The following is a 21,054-nucleotide window of genomic DNA, read 5'->3' as shown; positions in this document are numbered from 1 at the left end:
CATTGGTAGAATTATTAATCTTGATGATTTTTTCTTTTTAATCGTTGCTCTTTGGTGGGTAGAGTTGTGTTTTGTTGTGCAACTCACCTCAGTCATCAGGAGTGCAAAAACCTTTAGCCTTCGTTCACACTGCAGGCTGAAGTGACCCAAATCTGATGTTTTTTGCCTTAAATCGACCTGCATCTGATCTTTTCACGACAGTCTGAACAACACAGGTTAGGTTTTTTTTTTTTCAAATGCGACACGTGCCACTTGGATATCCGATATCTGATCTTTTCAAATGTGACCTGAATCTGAACGGCCAGGTCCCGATACTCGACAAACGTCACTATTCTGCGCCCTGATACGCGTAAGCGAGAAGAAAAACAACAACCATGGCGGACTGTAATGTGGATTAAGTTGCTAATATACTGTCTCTGATTGGATAACAACTTCAAAACCGTAAGCTATGCTCCACCGTTAGCATCCATGTTTACTTCCGCAAACACTGAGCGGTTGGCAATACACTGAGGACGCTCTCTACTGACGTTATTGCGCCCTCTACTGTGCAAACGGGACGCTTTCAGGTCGTTTGCAGTTCACATTTATTTGGAAAAATCCGATTTCACAAAACCAATCGGATTTGGGTCACTTCAGGTTGCAGTGTGAACGTAGCCTTAGATGGCCAATTTTACAGTATATTCAAATAATTTATTGTAGAAAAAATGAATATAATTGACTTACATTGGCAAATGGTGTCGCTGACAGGACTGCAGTCCTGCAGCACCTCATCATCCTCATCACACGTTGTGCAGGGGATGCAGGGGTCCCTGAAACTGTCCTGGTCCGAGAAAGTGTCGTCGTCGCACGACTCACACACCGTGTCTTGGTCCGACCCGCAGCTGTACAGCATGCCATGGCCTTCGGGACATTTGGTGCAGGCTTCACACCGATCTGTGATTTTGCTGTGGTAGTAGCCGTAGTTGCATGTGCAAATGGCGTCGTTGGTGTCGGTGCAGGGCGTGCCCATGCGGAGCAGGCCTGTGCATTTTGTACAAGGCTGACATTTCTCTGTGTGGCTGAAGTTTTCTGAGAAAGTCTCACCTGTAAGAAGAATGGCAGGAGGAAAAATTACCTTTTTGGTTTTATGTCAGTATACGCACAACAGTTTTGGGAACACATTTAAGAAAAAAAAAGCCAAAAAGTTAAGAAAAAGGTTTGAACAGCTTAAGCAGTTCATTATATTTGACATTTGTGACTGTATTCAAAATAGACTGGGGTATATTTGCTAATTTATTGTGAGGGAATGCAATATTTTTGTACACTTTTGTATACTTTTGTCTTTGTGCAAGACAAACCGGTTCTGTTTATATGCAGAAATATGTAATCAAATAAATCAATAATAAAGACAGAATCAAATTTAGTTGCTTCCATTTTGATTGTGGTTGTAATAAAATTCATGCAAGTTCAAAACTCGCTGATAGTTTTGAGTCCCCAACACACATTTGCCTTCATTTAATAAACCCAAAACTGTTTCTGTATAAACTTCTCTGCCTGAACAGGAAAATATTTCTTTCATACTAAAAGTGAGCAGCAATATTTTCATATTTTCATAAATGTTTTTTATTTTTTTATGATAATGACATCAATAATGTGTTTTGAACACCTGCCAGAAATCCTCGGACAGACATATCTGCAAAGGTTACAATCGATACTTCATGGTTTATGGAATTGTATTTCAGCTGGATAGAGAACTGGGAAATGCACTAAATTATGCAACAGACCCATTTGTAAAAGCAGCGAGTGTGTTTGCGTGTGTGTGTGTGTGTGTGTGTGTGTGTGTGTGTGTGTGTGTGTGTGTGTGTGTGTGTGTGTGTGTGTGTGTGTGTGTGTGTGTGTGTGTGTGTATGTAAGACTAAACAGCAAAAGAAATGAAATTATAAGAGAATGCAAGGCAAATATGATGCGCAATCTCTGTTTTCAAGACACACAAACTGATTTGATTTGTTCATCATTTATTTATTTGTTAATACAGTGTTGGCATCAATTATTGTTTGGTAATTTAACTTCTCTATATCAAATATGATGGTAAATATTGAGTTTTACATCGTATTTGCACAAGATCAATAACCGATAGAAATACTCAAGAATGATGTGTCTGCACTGACTGAACTAATCAATAAATCAAGTGTTATTTCCAACCCTATTAGCTTAATTAATTAAAAACGTTATTTTCACTTTTCTTAATTCTGCTACAGCTGTGGTTCATGTAAAACATCTGGACTCAATCAAAACACAAATTTCTGGGACAACCAGTGTTGTAGAGATTGTCTAGGGTTGATTCTGATCCTTGAGACGTTTGCTGCAGGTCTGCCTCTCCTCTGATGACCATTTCCTGTCTGGTAGCTGTCAATGATGGCCAACATGTTACCAACATGTTACCTTCTAACATCCAAAAGAGAGTTGATAAGGGGGCAGAGAAATCCTCAATCCAGGGAATAAAACTGTGGAATGGTTTGGAGAGTGACACTAAAAATGCCAGATATATTGTGTGTATTTGTTTTATTTTCAAGTGCACTTGAGTTTAAGTTTAAATAATTTAAGAATACATAAAAAACCAGGACCCGTATTCTACGGCGCCCCCTAGGGGGCATGGGGAACATTTTTCTTGTGCATTTTCTATACAGTCACAAATGCCAATTTAAAATTGACATTTACACATATATACAGATATTTAAAGGACCTCAATGAAAATGGGTTTGTATTTTCTTAACTCATTGATGCAAAACACTGACTAAAAATCAACTTATTCAATGCATGTTTATGTTTGTGTAAAGTTGAGCTGGAACTGAAAATGAAAAAGTTCCAGCTCAACTTTACATTCAGACCAACAAGCCAAACTGGTAATAAAGTCATCACGAGGCAATGACTTTATTACCCTGTGAAAATAACTCAGAAATAGTCCAAATACTTTGGATGCATTTTCTTTTCTTTACTTTTTAAAGAAAGTCTGTTTATATCTTATGGGAAAAGATGGAAAGTCCATATTTGGCTTGTTTTGATTTTGCATTTTGCACACAAGTTTGTGGTGCAAAACATATAAAACCTCAGATATCTCACAAACGAGATATTAACACGTAAAGTACCGGGGTCAACGTAAGAAAGACGTTCAGTATTTAGTTATGCCGCACGAACTGATCAGTACATTACTGTGAGGGAACGCAAAAGAAAAAAAAAATCCTCCGTGTCCCCCACGGGCCTCCGTAGTACTCTTAAAGATTTTTGGTGTTTTTTCTCAGAGTTCTTATATTAGCCTAAAATATCCTCCCAAGGAATTTAAAAGTGATTCAATCAGCTGCTGACATCGAGTCTGATTGGGTAGTTTGTCTAATTTTTATGTTAGTGAGGCGTTGTGATGCTGTATTTCAGGGACTGCGATCAGTTCTTCTACTTCTTGTTGTTTGTTGGTAAACAACTTAATGGAGGATTGCTGATTACTGCCACCTACTGGTAAGGAGTGTAAACCGAATCCAAGAAAACTCAAAACAAGAAGACTTCATGTCCTATGACGCTGTATTAAGAGATAAAATATGGTCGAGTGGGTATTACTTTCTGAGAATAAATCAATAAGTTCTAGTTATGACTGTCATTAGATGATTCATGAAACAAAGTAAGACACAAAAAAACAGAAATCCACTCCTCCCACAAAACAGTAGAGAAAAATTAAGATACTCTGGATTAAAAAAGAGCTTCAACATGTTTGGTATAATTGTGTTTTGTCACGGCTTCCCGCCATGCTGGCCATTTTACTACGTCATCCATTTAATATTAACTATTATTAATGTGGACACTCAGCTGCTAATTCCCTGTGATTGCCTGCTTGTTTGACCTTGTTTGATGTAAAATGTGGGAGTAAAAGACATGAAAACCAATCAGGAGAATCCATTTTACAGATAATATCTCTCCTTCCTGGCGGTCTTTTTTCCCCACCATCTTCCCTGTGTAAGACAATAAAACCAACCTAAATACTCCTATAATTTTGTCACGCAGAAAAGTGCTTCTCATGCAACTTATTAAGCTTTTAAAGTTTAGTTTCTATCAGTTTATTTCCCATACAACATTAAACAAAACAGGAAAAAAATGTCGTTTAGGAGCTTGTGGGAGGTGCGTATCAAGTTCTCAGCCTGCATTATATTTGCCCACCAACAACGCCAAATGCTCTGATGCCACAGAGATTAAAACAGAGATGAGAAGAGATAGACCCTGAGGCAGAGAGACAAAAGAAATCAGAGACATCTGAGAAGCAGACCAATCTCAGTTCGCTGTGTTTTTAATTGATGGTGTCAAATGTGGGTCCCTCGCATTTTTGCTTAATTGTCTTTTTTCAGAGCTAGAAACCATCAAGGCCTTATTGGTGTCCAGTCATGTATTGCAACCCCGTGCAAGAGTGAGAGACAAAACAACAGAGGGAGCCCCCATTATCTGCTCTACTCAAACAGACGCACACACTCAGACTACTCTGACTGTCCCCCATGAGGGCTCTCGGAGCCATTATTATAATGCCATGCATCAATAATGCAAGTCAATACATTAATAACAGTGGCTGCAGCTTGGAGAGAGAGAGAGAAATGGGAGAAGGGGGAGAGAAGCAGACCGAGTTCTCCTTCTGAAGGACAAGATGTCAGTTCTGCTGCCACTGGTCAAACATGCCGTCTTTCCGTTTGTTTTAACACCCAAATAAGGACTCTAACGTCGCCCACTTTGGCCCGCGGTGTGTGTGTGTGTATGTGAGTGTGTGCATGATGCCTCGACTCTGGACTAAAAATGTTCCTTTGTCTCCATTCCAACTCCTCTTGTTCTGTTTTATCTCCAGTTATCTGCTCATTCGTCCAAACTCCTCTGATGTTTTACACTTGGATATCCTTTGCAGCTTTTCAGCCAAACTTCAGGTTATTATTTGTTCAAAATGAAGCCTTTGTGGAAACTAGCTAGAAACCTGTGGCAGAAAATTCTGCATTCTCCAACATATGGGAAATTATAGACATTGAGTAACAGCTCATTGATTTACATGTACAAAAAGCCTTTATGAACAAATTCTACACTTGGAAAAAAAATTGTTTATTTAGAAGGTAGAAAGACGTGCAGTTAATCAATAGCTGTTTTTGAATAAATCAGAAGTGCCACCGTTATTTGAACCAAGCTGTATGATAAGGGCAGCTGAAGCATTGTCTGTTTTGCTTCACAATGGTCCCTTTCTTTAGGTCACTCTTTAAAATGGGAAAGAAATGCATTTGCCATCCAAGGAAGGTAGATATTTTCATAAGGCAGGATTTGTTGGTATCCAAAGTTAAAGGAATTACAGAAAAACTGTGACTGTGACGAACAAGACAGGATCCCAGGTAGTAGCTAAAATCCGCATTTACTTGTTACTCCCATTAAAAATGCTTAAAACTGCCCATTTAATAGTTCAAGCACCAAATATGTCTTAATATGCATTAATTTAAGCAGTGGAAACCAAATTGGTGCAACTTCATCCATAGTCTTTCTTATCTCTGCTCTTGCAGCCAACTGGGTTGGCAGGTTTATAGCATATAAAGTAGCATTGAGCTGACCTGTTGCTGCTTTTTCTTTTTAAAATTTTAGATGTACTCTACAAAACAAATCTACAAATAGGCAAATTATCCAAGAACAGGCGGTTGTTTGCCACCATGCACAACGAGGAAGGAGGTGAGGGAGTCAAACATGAAGAGTGACAGCATCCAGTGGTCATTGCTGGAGAAGTAGGAGATGCATGAAAGCAGCACCGTTAGCTTGTTCCATTCACACCAGTTGTTTGCAAGAAAAAAAAATGCATATCATGCCCTACCATCCCAAAATAAATGTACAAAGTTTCCTCCATTCTACAGAGCAGTAAAGCTTTTAACAAACCATCAGAAATGAGTTTGGTTTTTTTCCTGAGTTTCCCCTGGATGTTCGTAACCTGCAGGTCAAGCTAACGAAATAAAACACATGAACTTTCAGAAACGAAGCCGCGTTTGTGATTAAAAGGCTGAATTGAGTGGACACGACTGTGGTGATAGACATCTCCCTTTCTAACGGCTTAAACACACTGATGCTATTTTGATATTGTTATATTTTCAAGGATCAATACTATAGAATGAATTACCACAAACTGAAGTCCAGTAATTTGTTGCGTCTCTGCGGCGTGTTTTTGCCTTAAATACTCACTGCACAAACCGTTTGTAGTCAATAAATCACAAGTTGAAGACGCAACCCTTGTTTCCTTTTTCACAAGTCAACCGATACAGGATGCTTGATTTGCAAGTCAGGATGGAACAGCTTCTGATTGGCTTCAACCCCCCTTGTCATAGTCATCCTTTTACAAAACTGCGTCTAAACAGTCTTACAGTGTTTTCTTAAAGGGACTACGGATTTAACTTTTTCAGCAACAAAAACTCCAAGCAGGTTTGGCCTAAAGCGATAAAGAACACATTTAACAGAACATAATGGCTGCTGTTTGGAGAAGACACAGAATGATGCAGCATCATGAACTCATACTTTACTCTTTTAAGTTGATCAGAGAGTCTGAGATCTTCTAATTAGTAATGCATGACTTCCTGTTGCCGTTGGGTATAAATATGATGTGACACAGGAGATCATTTCTCTTAGCCGTAAGCCACTCGGCTAGATGAGGACCAACGTTTATCTTGCTGCCACACAGAGAGGAGGACGGTAAGGAAGATAAATACATTTCCAAAGCTCACTGCTAGGGAACTGCAGCACAAACTGGCGTCTCCGTAGCTACAATTAGATGTTATTTACATGATAATCAGTTGTTTAGGAGGGATGCCTGTCCCATCACCACAAAATGTAAACATGTGAAGTTTCCCAAATGAAACTGGGATTCCACATGTAGAGAACTTAATACATTAGACCAACATTTAGCTTCATACTTACTAATAGAATCAAACATGGAGATTCAACATCTTATTTTTAGCTTTTTGTCTTTCTTTCGGTTTTGTTTTGTTTGTATTCCCTTCCAATTCATGTAAAGCACTTTGAACTGACTTGTTGCTGAAAAGGTGCTATATAAATAATATTACCTTACCTAGTGTAAAATATGCACTACTGTTAAAGCTGCAGTTTGTACTTTTTATAAAAAATATATGTATGTTTTTACATAGTTGTTAAAGCTGTCACCATGTTGTGGAATAATGTTATGAGACAGATAGTCTGTGAAAAAAATCACAGAGCAATGGAGCAATTGTTCCCTGTCAAAAACAACCAATCAGAGCCAGGAGGAGAGTCTTAGCGCTGTCAATCAATCGCATGAACGTGCTGCTAAATGTGCTAATGGTGAAGAATGGAGAACCGTTTGTCTGCCATTGTCGGTGGCTGTGCTCACTAGCCTTAGCATTTATGACACTCTCCTAGCTACAGCACAGCAGAAAGCAAGGGGAGCAGAAGGAGGAGGATGAGCAGCTCCACCCTGAGGATGATTGACAACACTAACTCCCTCCTCCAGACTCTGTCATGACAGAGTGACAGTTTTAAAGGATATTTACTTATATATATATATATATATATATATATATATATATATATATATATATATATATATATATATATATATAAATTACCTTCTGAAGCTTTAAATGTTTTGAAACATGTAATTTCTGAAAAATTTGTTGCAGTCAGCCACTAATATTACCTCTTGAAATAAACCAGTGCAAAGATATGCTAACGTTCAGAATGCTAACATTAGCATTTGACCTCATGCTAACGTCAGCTGAACATTAGCTCCAAATTTTTATTTTTTCTCACTGTTTACTCGTATCAGTAACCTAAATGTATTCTCTGAAAGATTAGCCTAATCTTTACAGCTGTTTCCCAATTATGCTAGTACTTACAGGAAGAACAGCTAATCCAGTGGTTCTTAACCTGGGTGGTTCGATCGAACCCCAGGGGTTCGGTGAGTCGGTCTCAGGGGTTCGGCGGAGCCTCTGCCGCGGAGGTAAAGACACACTTGTGTAAAGTCGTGAAGACGCCCTGCTTTGCCATCACTTGCTGCAGAGGATCACGTTGCATTGCTTAACCAATCAGAGCTGTGGAGGAGCCCTGATTGAAGGAGTTCCACTCTTAGCATGGATTTGAACTTTTGTCTTTAATTACTTCAGCAAAACACAAACTCTGAAGACTTCGGTGTACTTCTAAATCTGCTCCTTAGTCGCATCTTTTCGGGGTTCCTACTGCCTCTAGTGGTGTGGGGGTGGTAATACTACTAATATAATTACATTACTAAATCAATATCGCAAAGTCTTTATTATTTATTATTAATTTTTCATTCTCTTAAGAATGTAGAGCTAATTAAATGATCTAAACAAGACCTTAAAGTGGTTCCAGTTTCTCTCGATGGCCGACCTGTTGAAACTGTGGCAAATTTTAAATATCTTGGGTTGTTCCTGGACAGTCAGCTCAACTTTGCTGAAAACACTGACTAGATTTTGAAGAACTGTTCTCAGAGACTCTACTTTTTAAGAAGACTTAGTGACTAGACTCTAGTTGGGTCACCCCAATGTCTTGAATTTGGGGGGAAAAAATCATATTTTATTTATCACTACAGAAGGGTTCAGTGAATGCGCATATGAAACTGGTGGGTTCGGTACTTCAAAAAAGGTTAAGAACCACTGAGCTAATCGTTTTAACATTTTAACCTTTGCAGTCATGAAAATGTTGCTTTTTAACAGCTTAGTCATTGTTTCAGAAGCAGGTATTTAAAAAAGCTCTGCAGCTGAAAGGTCAGAGTTTAATGCCTTTCAGCCAGGGTGAAATAAATAGTTTACATACTTGCGCTAAACATCATATCAGTCCATCTTAATTTGTAGCTGTGTGAAAAAATCTGACAGAGAACTATCTGTATTTCTCCATGTCCATGATTAAATGCACATGGCTTGTCATGGTGCGTTTGCTTATGTCTGAGCAGAAAAAGGAGTGTATGACTGGTATTTATCGCCTCTAAAAACTTTCATGGTGTACAACAGAAAGACAAAACATCCGAGAATGTTTCCAAGAAAGGAGGTCACGTTAATCCCAAACTGCACAAGGAGAAAATTGGGGGTTTGTTTCTTGATTTGAGGTGCCGTATCAATCCATCCAAAGGTGTTTTGCAGACACTGTAATAACTTTTCCATCTCCGTGACTTCTCTCATGACCTTCATTTGAATCCTTCGCTCATGGTTTACAATGTTTCACTGACCCAATGAGGTTGACGTCCACTTCCTGGGCAGGATGAGGGAGAGTTGGGGATTTCATACGTGGAAAATCTCTGGGAGCGCTGGCAGAGGACCAGCCCCGTCCTCCGCCGAGGACACGGTAACCTTTGACCTCATGTAATGGTTACTCTCAAGCATAAATTCACCTCAAAGACACAACCCTTAAAAATATGCAGACTTCTTCAGCCACCGGTTGTGCTTGTCCAGTTTAATTTACAATCCATGCCGCTTTATTTATAGTTCAATAACGTATCCGATGCTTTAAGTGTCTCCCCCTGGAGATCCGTTCAGCTGCATCTGGAGCGGATCCCACTCTTTTATCCTCTTTACGCTACTGTCCTCGTGTCTATCCGTCATCCAGAGCTTCTCTCCCTACAAGGCGAAGGCCAGGATGAGGGCAGCTGTGCAGGAAGACACTCTGTTGCACAGCTCTGATTCTTTTTTGGCACTTTCATTTGAATGAAAAAAGATGCTTGCGAATGATAATTTATGCTTTTTGTCACTCTAATTGTTGAGGAAACACAGATATTGCACAGAGTTTAGGACATACACTGCAAAAACACAAAGTATTACCAAGTATTTTTGGTCTGGTTTCTAGTGCAAATATCTTAGTGCACTTAAAATAAGACAGAAACTAACTTTAGCAAGATCTAAGAGCTTAGAAGAAACTGAAGTATGTAATGGATTTTCCTCAAAGATAACACTCCCACTTGATCCTTTTTCACATATTATATGAAGTATTTTCAGGTTTATTTTGACTGATTTGTTGTTCCAAGAGAAATTGATGCGTTTAGAGGTAAACTCCTCCTGACTACACTGCAAAAACACAAAACCCTGCCAAGTATTTTTGGGTCTAGATGGTCTAGTTAACTTGGAATAAAACAACTTAGAAGTAACTTTTTAGTAAGATATAAGAGATTGTTTTAAGTCAATAATTCCTTATAATTGATTGATTGATTATAATTGATTTTAACAAAAGTATTTATACCATTCTTACATGAAAGACATTTTTTCCTTGTTTTAATCTGCCAATATGGAACTTTTTCAGGAACATTAAGTATGCATTTACTTTAAACAAGCTACTATATTTTGCCGAAAAGTTACTTATAAGCTAGTTTTGTCTTATTTCAAGTGTGCTAAGATATTTGCACTAAAACCTAAAATACTTGGTAAAATGTGTTTTTGTATTAAATGTTTTTGTATTAAATGCATCAGATCTAAAAGCATAGAGGGCTTAAGGAGTTCCTGCAGTTTGGATACAATTTTAAATATCATTTGGTTTGAAATAGAAACTAGATCAAAAATACTTGGTAATATTTTGTGTTTATGTTTCGCATTGTGAAAAAAAATGACTGTGAGGAATAATTGTAGCTTTGTTTAAGTCTGTGTGATTCGTTCATAAAATGTATTTGTTCTTTATCATGTGACGTCAGGCGACCCACTTCCCTCCTGAAAAACATCGCCTTGCTAAAGTAGACAAAGATTTTCCAAACGCTCCATCTGCTGCTTTAAAATCGATGTGGTTGTTTATCATCAGAGCCTGAGCTGCCGATGCCAAAGTGTATTAATGCATATCTGCTGCAGATGATTGGCTGCTGAACTCTGAGCTGCTGATAAGCTGGACGGTCAGTACCAGCAGCATCAGCAGCCAGAATCTCAAAGCAGATTAAACTGGGTTTTACTTTTATTTTTTCTTACAAGTTAAAATTGTTAGTCTTCGTTTGGAAGCAGTAACAGCCTAAAGTGTTCACAATACATTGACTGCATACTAATAAATACATTGACTGCATAATGATAAGGATAAAACTGAATTTGTGTGGTTTGGTTTCTTTTACCATGAAAACAAAGTTTTAAGAGCTGTACATTAAAAATAAGGGTTGAATATTTCTAAGTATGTGTCTTTAAAAATAAATTCAATCTCAGAAGTTATAAACAAATTGGCAAAAACTAGTAAAATACACATGTTAGGACATGTGATAAGCATGTTGTTCTTTAATGTTTGATAACTTTTACATGAGTAAAAAGATTTAAGAAAAAACACTGATCATGTTTACAATCATGCTGATTGAAACGATGGAAAAAAATCCTGATATATATATATATATATATATATATATATATATATATATATATCATCTTACGATGGAAAAAAATTTGAAGTTTGTTTCTTATTTCTTAGGAAATGGTTTTCAGTCTTGACATGAATTTTGTCTATCATAAGTTTCATAAAAATTGTGCTTTGACCATAAATGTATTTATATGTGTGTCATGCTGTGTATGACCTTCAACATGAGGTCATAAACGTAGCATTTTAGATTCGGGCACAAATAAAGTCTGAATTGTGGCTTTGAGGAAAGTTGAGCCATTAAACAACTTTTTGTTTTTTAGAAAAACTCATTCTGATTGTTAGAAGGAATGCACAATTAGGCCCGTCACAATAAACAATAAATTAATTAATCTCATGATAAATTAATACAAGCTCAATCATTTCCATTTGCACGATTTAACTCTCTCTTTCTCTTTCAACCAAATTTGGTCTTCAGTTTGGTGCTTACAGAGACGTCATAATTCATTTTGTTTGTAGTTTTATTTATTTATTTAGGAAATTTAACGTCTTCCAGTTCCAGTGTCAAATGTTCATTATAATTTAAAGTTTACTGATCTCTCAGAATATGTTCTTAAGCGTTATATTACTTAAAAATGGCCTCAAAGCAACAATGTTATCGTTTATCGCAATAAGATCTGGAATAATTTCATCGTCCAGCAAAATCATGGTTATGAATATGCAGATTTATCAGTTGGCAACTAATCTGAGGTTGAAAAATGGTGCATCTTATCCCAATCTTCCCTGTTCCTCTGCTTTTACTGCAGGCATTGTAATCAAACATAGAACTTGTCGGAGGAGATGATGTTTCTTTGGTACTCACTGTCAAGACACGGCGCACACTCTGTCTGCTTGGCGCCGCAGGGCGTGACGACGCCCTCGCCGGGTGGACACTGCTTGCAGCATTCTCCTCTGGTCGTGTTCTGGCCCGACGGACAGCTGCGCAGAGAGGCCACGGCTCCAGCCTGTGATTCAAGAGAAAGGTCGAGCAAATGAGCGCTTACTTGCCTTCAGCTGTGCAATCGAACGCTTATCGCTTTGAAAGGTTTATGCAATTGTCTCCAAAGTGCAAATGTTTGTGTTGTTCTATCAAAAGAAAGTGCAATTATTGTGAAAATTAAAATGTTTTTCCAATTTTTTAGGGCATATGTGTTAAACTCGAGGCCAAATCCGGCCCTCTAGATTCTAAATACTAAGTGTGCTTAAATATTATGGTATCAATCAGATCAATGCAGTTTTTTATCTGTTTTCTGACTAATTATATCAATCAAATTTGTCTTGTGTCTTGTTAAATCGTCTTGTTACAAGTAAATATATCTGCCAGTGAAACTAGGACTTTTTCAGCAATATTAAGGAATTATTTAGTTAAAACAAGCTCCAGCATCTTGCTGATAAGTTACTTGTAAGTTAGTTTTGTCTTAATTCAAATTTACTAAGATATTTGCACTGAAAATGAGAGAAAAAATACTTGGCAAGGGAAAGCAGAAACAATAAGCAATGCTCTTTCTCTCTCCCTCTCTTTTCATTCCATTTCTTTCTCTCTAACAAACCTATTTTTGGGATTTCCTTTGATAAATTTAGGATCTGAAGAGATATTAGTCCTTATGCAGTCGGATCAGGGCTTGGAAAGCAAACGTACAAAAAAACTTGGAAAACGTTCAGCTTCTTTCTCAGTTTCCCATGATCTTGTGAAAAGCAAGACTGCTTATCTTCATCTGGCTTCTAAACAAAGTTGAGACAATCAGGAAAAGAAAACCACACTGCGGTTGGAAAGGTTACAGCCTCAAGGCAAACAATGTTTTATAGCAAAATCGTGATAAAAATGTATCAGTAGGCATATTTTACGTGCATTTTTTCGAGTGCTTTCCTTCTTGAAGCAGGAATATAACCTGTTTGAGTCTTTATGTTATTGCAAGTGTCAGCTCTTAAAGGGTTAATGACCCACCAGCCCTCTGACTGGCTCTGAGTTTGAATATTTACACATGTAAGTGAGAAGCTGCAATCAAGGAACATAACACATCCATGCAAAGTGAAGTCGCTCTGCTTTCTTCAGAGGCAGAAAGAGATGTTTGCCATGAGAACACTTTGCTCCAATCGTGAAATTCCCACGTTTATGTAAAAAGTTAATCTGTGATTGTTTAAAAATGAAAACGTTTCTCACACCACCTCTCTGTTTTTAATCTCTCATCCAACGAACGCCTTTATCATTTTGCTAAACCTGATAAGAGCGGTGATAAGTTTCAAAATAAATCAGATCCACTCATACTCTGCAGCAGGAGTGTCCAAACTTTTCTTTAAAAAAAAAGTCTCTAAATACAAGCAAAAAAAGGAGTAAATGATTTAGTTGTTTTTTTTCTCCTGTAACAAGACAGGAATGTTAATCCCTCCGAAAAGTTATAAGGATTTTGCACATCGTCTGCATTAAGAGACAAGTTTTGGACACTCCTGCTCTACTTCAGCGTTTATCAGTATCAGCTTCCCAAAGCGTCTCCATAAATCAGACCAGAAACGTTTTTTAAGCAACATGTGATTCGGCTCGTTTCCTACTGGGACGGAGTTGAGTTGGGTAGTCGCTAGTTACATTTACTCAGTTACATTTGCTTGAGTAACTATTTGAACAAATGTACTTTTAGGAATATTTTTGCAGTTCTTTTTACTTTTGCTTAATTTTATTATGACGTATTGCTACTCTTAATTGAGTAAAATTTCTGGATTTTCTGCCCATTGAATGAAAAACAAACATGTTTTCACTAAAACCTCACACACCTGCAGTTTCTGTTAAAGTTTCGTAAGTTTTATATTGAGAAAAAATTATTTGGAAAAATTTTCTTTTTCCTGATTTAGTCATTTTTTGTCCCTAAAATATCAACATTTCCATTTAACTTTATGTTTTGTTTGTCTGATTATGTAATTTTTAAATATTAAATGAAATGACTTTTTACCAGATACTTTTTTACCCTCATTTGAGTCATTTCTTGGATTTTACTTTGACTTGAGTAAAAATACTTTGGAGAGGTGCTGCTCCTACATGAGTACCGTTCTTCGGTTCTCCACCCACCTCTGATTGTGAGCGAGTTGAGCGCCGTTTAAAGGGATGTGCGCACACATGCAGGCTTTGAGTGAAGGAGGTACGCTCTGTGTAAATCGTCAGGGTTCAGGTGTGTGAGAAATGTAGCTGGCAGGAGAGCGAGGACCGGGTGTTCCTTCAGGCTCCTCTGAGTCAGCGAACTCACACACAGCGCGCCTAACACGGCTGGTCACGTGGTTCATCTTGGACATTCGCTCTCTGACATTCTCCTTCTGTTCAAGAATCCGTCATTGAGTTTGTGGAAATTGATGGAGATCTTTAAAACTTTAAAAATTCATTTAATTTTTGGCCATATCAAAAATCTGAATGTTCTTAAAGGGCCGGTTTGCCAGAATGTATTGATAAAACATTAAACTGTCAAAATACTAATGAAAAGATGATCTTTTGATTGTTTTTTTGCTAATTTATAAATATATGTAAGGAATTATGATATTTGCGCTGCAAATATAATTTTGCAGTATGAGGTTACTCGCTTTACCGATCCCAGACTATAACTTGACATCAAGTGAGGCTGAGGCAGCAGTCAATTAAAACCAATGTTTTTGACCAATTTTTGAGAAAAAAAATGTCAACAAAATCTGAAAAAAGGTGGATTTTGTGTGAATTTTGGAGATTTGTGAAAAACTGGAGAGACATATTGATATAATCTGGAGTCCAGAGGGCCACATAAAAAGCTACAGTGGGCCATATTTGGCCCCCGGACCTTGAGTTTGACATGTGTTTTAGACAATGACCATGCCATATCATGTAGTAAAAAAAGTATCGGTGAAAAGATTTCTTGTATTTTTGCTTTTTTGTCAGACAAAATAAATTGAGTTAATACAGAAAAGCCAATAATTGTATTTAATAAAGTTTCAGGGTGCAACTTTTATAAAAAATATATTTTTCACCACGTTGTGACAGTAAATTATGAGACAGATAATCTGTGAAAGAGCAACCCAAACCCAATTGGATATGTTGAAAATATAATTAAGCAATATGAATTAATGAATTAACTGTTTTCTTTTCTTTTCTTTTTGTATTACTGACCCAAGAATCCAGAAAACTGCTCTATCTGTCAGAAAAGGGTAAATTTCTAGAGTTTTGAGAGTAAATCACAACAAGAGGGATAATTCACAAATGGAGAAAACCTGGAGCCATCATGAGTTTGTAGTTGTTTGCAGTAGAACCCAAATGCAGGAAACAGAATATGAAACTTTAATAAAGAATATGAAAAACCAAACTTTCAAAAATCAAAGGGAGAAAAAACACAATAACCAAAAGTTAATGTAAAAAGATCCAGCAATGGGAACAGGAGGAAGTGAAGGGAGTAGACATGAGGATCCGGCAAGTAGTGGCTGAGAGTGAGAGGCTTAGGAAGCTTAACAAAAAGGCTTGATTGATTCCAGATGACGGAGAGAAAGTGCCACAGGCGAACAGGAAGTAATACCAACACTAAAGAATAACTTAGACTAAAGAAACATGATAAACTAGAACAGAAATTAACCAGAAACAAGAAAAAACATAATTAGAATCACTATCACCAAGGAAGAACAGAAGTGGGAAACAAAGCAAAAAGGAATACAAAAAGTGACAAAAATCCAAAACTGGAACAGTGCTTAGCCAACCAAAATTACTCGAATAGCGCATCGGTTAATCATAAAAAAAAACAAGAACAACATTTAAAGTGACATCACAAATGCAAATAAATAAATAAACATTAGACAGTCAAAAACGATGGAGTTGGACGACTAAGCTGCTTCTGGAGCAGAGCATCTCTCTGATCTCTACCTTGTATTTCAAATAAATGTTGCACACTCAGTTATTAGGCTGAGGGTGCAATTATTTGATCTCTTAGGGTTAGGTTGGTTTATACAGCCTTTTTTCCAGTGATCACACTCCCTCAGGTTAAATCTGCAAGGGGGGTAAAACCTGAACATTGTAATTTTGTATACAGTATTTAGAATCTCAAAGATGCTTCTTGTCTCCCACAAATTGTTCCTCACTTTGTTCAAAACCGCAAGACATGCTGTGCCTCACTATTACACTCCACAAAAGCAGCCATTAAAATGTAAATCAAGCCTGCTTGCTGCGTACTTCCCCTTTCCTGCCCCGCTAATTTAACACACACGCCCTTCGACAGACACGCCTCCCCTCAAACCTCCCGTGATCTGAACAAACCCGTTTTAAAATGACACTTGGAGTGAGTCCAGTGTTTGGCATCTGCTTATTTATTTATTTTTTTTCTCTCTCTCTCTTCGACCTGTTTTTAGCTCCAGGTGTCGGTGCAACAAAACGCCGGCTCAAAAACCAGATTAAAACGAATCAGCTGGCTAAACTCAGGTGAATGGTGCAAAGAGATTATTGGAGGATGGCATTTGAGCATTTGGCGAGTGAAAAAGAAAATAAGGATTTCTAACAAGCCTTTGTGGCAAGTTGAAGCTCGACTTTCATGCTTCCATAAGCTGTTTTTTTTAAAGTGGAGTCCCTGAAGATGGAACAAAATGTACACTGGTGTGAAGTGAAGGCTGAAGTCAGATCTCAACACGGCTTTATTGCGCTAATGAACCTGACTGCTCCGCTCAGGGTTAACCTCAGGACTTGTAATAGACCAACATGTCAAACCTCAATTTAAGAGGCTTTGAACTTTTTAAGAAAAAAAATGATGCACTTTTAAGAGTACTTTTACCAAGCTTTACTTTTTACTTTTACTTGAGTAAAATTTCCGGATTCTCTACCGACTGAGTGCAAAACAAACATGTTTAAGGTCAAATTTAGACACACACCTGCAGCTTTTGTTAAAGTTTCATAAATTTAATATTGAAAGAAACTGATTTGAAAAATGTTTCTTTTGCCTGATTTTGTTATTTTTTTTGTTACTTAAGTAAATGATTGTAATTTTCATTGATAAAATACCAAAAATGTCCACTTAGTTTTATATTTTGTTCTGTCTAATGGTTAATTTTTACATTTTATATACTCAGTACTTGAGTAGCTTTTTTTTTAATCAAATACTTTTTTACCCCTACTTTAGTAATTTCTTGGACGGTTACTTTTTACATTTACTTGAGTAAAAATATTTTTGAAGTAGAGTTTTTGGAGACTCTGCCCACCTCTGCTTATAAAAAACTCATTTTGTATTTTCTAAGCTAGAAAAAAATGTTAAATAATTTTCTTTTGAATAATGCAAGTGAAGTTCGATTAGCACATCCAGGTAGTTTAGATTTTGACTACAGATACTTAAATGTCCAGACTCATTTAAAAACAGTGAAATGACTCAATAGGTTGAACAAACTGGAGGCTATGAATCATATTTAAATTCCAGCATCACTAGACAAAACTTAGAGCTCATAAAACTGTTTAAAGTGTATTAAGGGTGTAAAAACGAGTGTTTTACTGATTCTAATGAATGAATCTGTGTTATGTAGAGACTGGGCAACAGGAAATGCAAAAAAGGACAAATATTACTGGTGACCCTTTTTCCATAGAGCCGCAAACTGTTGTTTTTACTTGGTCTGATTAATGTGTGTATGCATTATATCACTAACAGCTCCACTACAGCAGGAATTAGACATGCAACCTCCAAGCACTACAAACCTACCAACATCTTTGATTTTGCTAATAACAGCAATAACAAGAAAATCATGAGTAGAATTATTTCTGTTTAAAGTGGGTTGTTCCTTTTCACTGTCGCCACATGCTTGCTCAGAATAAGGACTTAATTCAACACAACTGGCTCAACTCTTCTTTTCTTTACCAATAACTGACCCTACATGGTAAACTAATTTCAGTTGTATTGTAATTAGGATTTAATTTAGGATGTGTTAGCCTCAAAAGTTTCTTTGAGCTAACACATGTTCCAGAGTTTTAATGTTGTGATTCCTTAATATCATGCAACTTAAATTTCATGCTGTCTTTTCAACAAATTGCTGCTCAGGAGAAATGTTGTTGCTTCTTTTGTTTTGTTTTTAATATGACAGACTATATAATTAACACAAAGCATGTAGAAACCTGCAATTCTTCTGGGCAATAAGTATTACACTGCTACAAAATCTGTTCATTTCGAAACATTTGTAAGGAAGCAAAAATAAATATAATATTTGAAATTTAGCAGACATCAGTTCAGCAGCTTGGTACTGATTCATGGTGGTCAAGCACTGCTGTGGGACACCAACCCATTCTTCAAACACATCCAAGTGCATCAAAATTGACATTTATATACTTTTCACTTCCAAATTCTGGAGTCATTGTGTGATAAAAACACTCAGCTGAGGCGTTTTCAGTGAGTGAGTTGCCAGCCCACAGCATCATACTTCCTCCACTAAATGTTCCTGGACACTGATAGACTGTTTTGCAAGTTTTTAATGAATGAATTTTCCTAACACTGAAAAAACAAAAACAGATGACTACCTTAAAAAAACTGAGTTACAAATAATCAAATTAAGTTAATCCAAGTAAATATATTAAGTTCGTTAAGTTTTAGCTCCTTTCTATTTTTTCAAGCACAATTTAAGAGAAAATCAACAAGTTTTTCAAGAACACAGGAAACAATTTTGAAGAAATCAACTAATTAGCCTTTTCTTTAACTGTGTCTTAAACAAATTTAAGGTACAATTAATAGCTAATTAATAATCAGAGTTGTCAACATCTTGCTCCTCTCTGCTGTCATCTTGTCTCATGTATGTTTTTTATGTACATTTTATTTTGTAATTCTTATTTTGTTTATGTAATGACAAAGTTTTATTTTTATTCCTTTGGTTTTTACCACCTGGTGAAAAATAGCCTTCTGGGTAACTCTGTAATACTTACAGATTGTAAGAAATAAATACATTTAAATGACTTTAAAAAAAAAAACACAAATTCTAAAATAAATGTTTTATGAAGTTGACTCGAATTTAAAACCAAGCAGAGATCATACATGTGCAGAAAATCAGACAACAAGCATTGCTGAATCATCACTTCTTAAACAGGGGAAGGAAGAAGCAGAACGAGGATAAGATGGAGAGTGGCAGACGATGGGAGAAGAAGATGGAGGAGGAGGAGGAGGAGGAGGAGGAGGAGGAGGAGGAGGAGGAGGAGGAGGAGGAGGAGGAGGGGGAGGAGGAGGAGGAGGAGGAGGAGGAGGAGGAGGAGGAGGAGGAGGAGCGGTGGTCCAGCACCTATCAATATTGCATGTGCTGAGCCAGCAGAGGATGCATAGCCATCAGAGGGAGCAGCTGTCATGTGCTGGTGATGTAGCGGGCTCCTAAATCAGGACCCGGACAAACTCATGGAACCCACCGACCATTTGCCGTCGGAAACGGAAAAATGTATCCCCTCCTTTAACCTCAAGGTAAATCACAAGTATTATAAACCACAACTGTCAGCTGGGCTTCCTCTTGAATCCCCCTCATGCTTGGAGAGCGTCCTGCTCCAGTTTTGACTCTTGTGTAAGTTTTGATATGAGGTCATGTGACTCTTGGCAAACAGAAAAGCTCCTTTTACAGTTAGTAGACCGTCATGGAGTGGCAGAAAGTGAATGAATCAGGCCTGGTGTCTGTAAATGTGTGGCTGAATCCGCTGTTTTTGTCCTCCTCTCTGCGGGCGCACATGTAACTGAGACGGGTGGAGAGCCACCGCTCCACGCAGCATGTCGGAGCTATAAAGTGTCAACCTGAATGACTGCTCTGCTGCATGCATCCGTCCTGCCGGTCCAGCGCCAGAAACAAGACAGGTGCAGAGCGCAGAAAGCCAGAAAAACGCAACAATTTGTGAGAGTTTACCACTAAACTGAGGGATTTTTAAAGAAATGCAGTGATTTTGATCACTTTTTTCACAAACATTTATAAAAATTTTAATTAAAATAAGTAAAGGTTTGGAACATGTTTGACGCACAAAATTTGGACAAAAAGTGTCACTCACCAGTCCAAGTAAAGCTGCTATTAAAACCAATTTCATCCTGTATCTCCTTTGCATATTTCTAGTAGCGTCAGCAATCAGATGCAAGATCGACGGAGGGTGAAGTCTCAGCAACTTATTGGTTGCTGAGACTTCGTTGCGCGATTCTTTCTTGGTTTGTTGTCAAAGAGGAGGAGGAGGAGGAAAAACTCTCCAAATGACAAGTCGCTTAAAAAAAAAAAGAAAGAAAAAAAAGAAAGAAACAACAAAAGTAGCTCAGTTTTTAAAGCGCCCCCTGCGTGCAGCTACAATCCAGTTTGAGGGTCCAGATGACGCGACGGGTGAGGATGATGACCCATCGGGGGTGGTTCTGGTTCTGTGCGCTTTTCTTCCGCCGGGTTTTGGCTCATGTGGCTGAAGCGCGTCGGCTCCGCTCAGGGAAGCAGTCGTGCCCGTTTCCACGCCCACTCCACGCACACACGAATACAGCGTGCTCTATCTTTAACAACTCCAACCGACAAAAGTGTAGCACAAGGGCTTTAACTACACCTGTTGATTAGTGCATTTTTTTTATTTTTTTTTAGAGAAAACAAAGTTACAAGTAACTTTTCAGGAGCTTGTTTTCATCAATAAACCCTTAATACTTAAATAAATACTTTAGTTTGACTTTGGTTTCACGGTTTGATTATCTGTCCATAAGTGCCTCACAATTATTTGCCTTGATTTTGACTCATTCCTTCTGTTTCTGTGACCCT

The 21,054-nt window shown here is 37.6% G+C and overlaps 1 protein-coding gene across 1 annotated transcript in view; it reads right to left on the bottom strand.

The window, feature by feature from the left end:
* Nucleotides 1-20,837, bottom strand: part of ngfrb (nerve growth factor receptor b) — a 42,556-nt gene extending 21,719 nt beyond the window's left edge. The window contains exons 1-3 of the mRNA XM_081600654.1: nucleotides 20,324-20,837; nucleotides 12,179-12,320; nucleotides 724-1,083 (exon numbers count right to left, since the gene is read on the bottom strand). Coding sequence (XP_081456780.1) covers nucleotides 724-1,083; nucleotides 12,179-12,320; nucleotides 20,324-20,377 — 556 coding nt within the window. The 5' untranslated portion in view covers nucleotides 20,378-20,837. The remainder of the gene's footprint in view (nucleotides 1-723; nucleotides 1,084-12,178; nucleotides 12,321-20,323) is intronic.
* Between the last annotated feature and the right edge of the window lie 217 nt (nucleotides 20,838-21,054).

The sequence above is a fragment of the Poecilia reticulata genome, chromosome 19 (genome assembly GCF_904066995.2).
Source record: "Poecilia reticulata chromosome 19, P_reticulata-male-v2, whole genome shotgun sequence".
Classification (NCBI taxonomy): Eukaryota; Metazoa; Chordata; class Actinopteri; order Cyprinodontiformes; family Poeciliidae; genus Poecilia; species Poecilia reticulata.
The sequence above is the reverse complement of the archived record's forward strand: the minus strand, read 5'-3'. Positions and strand labels throughout refer to the sequence as shown.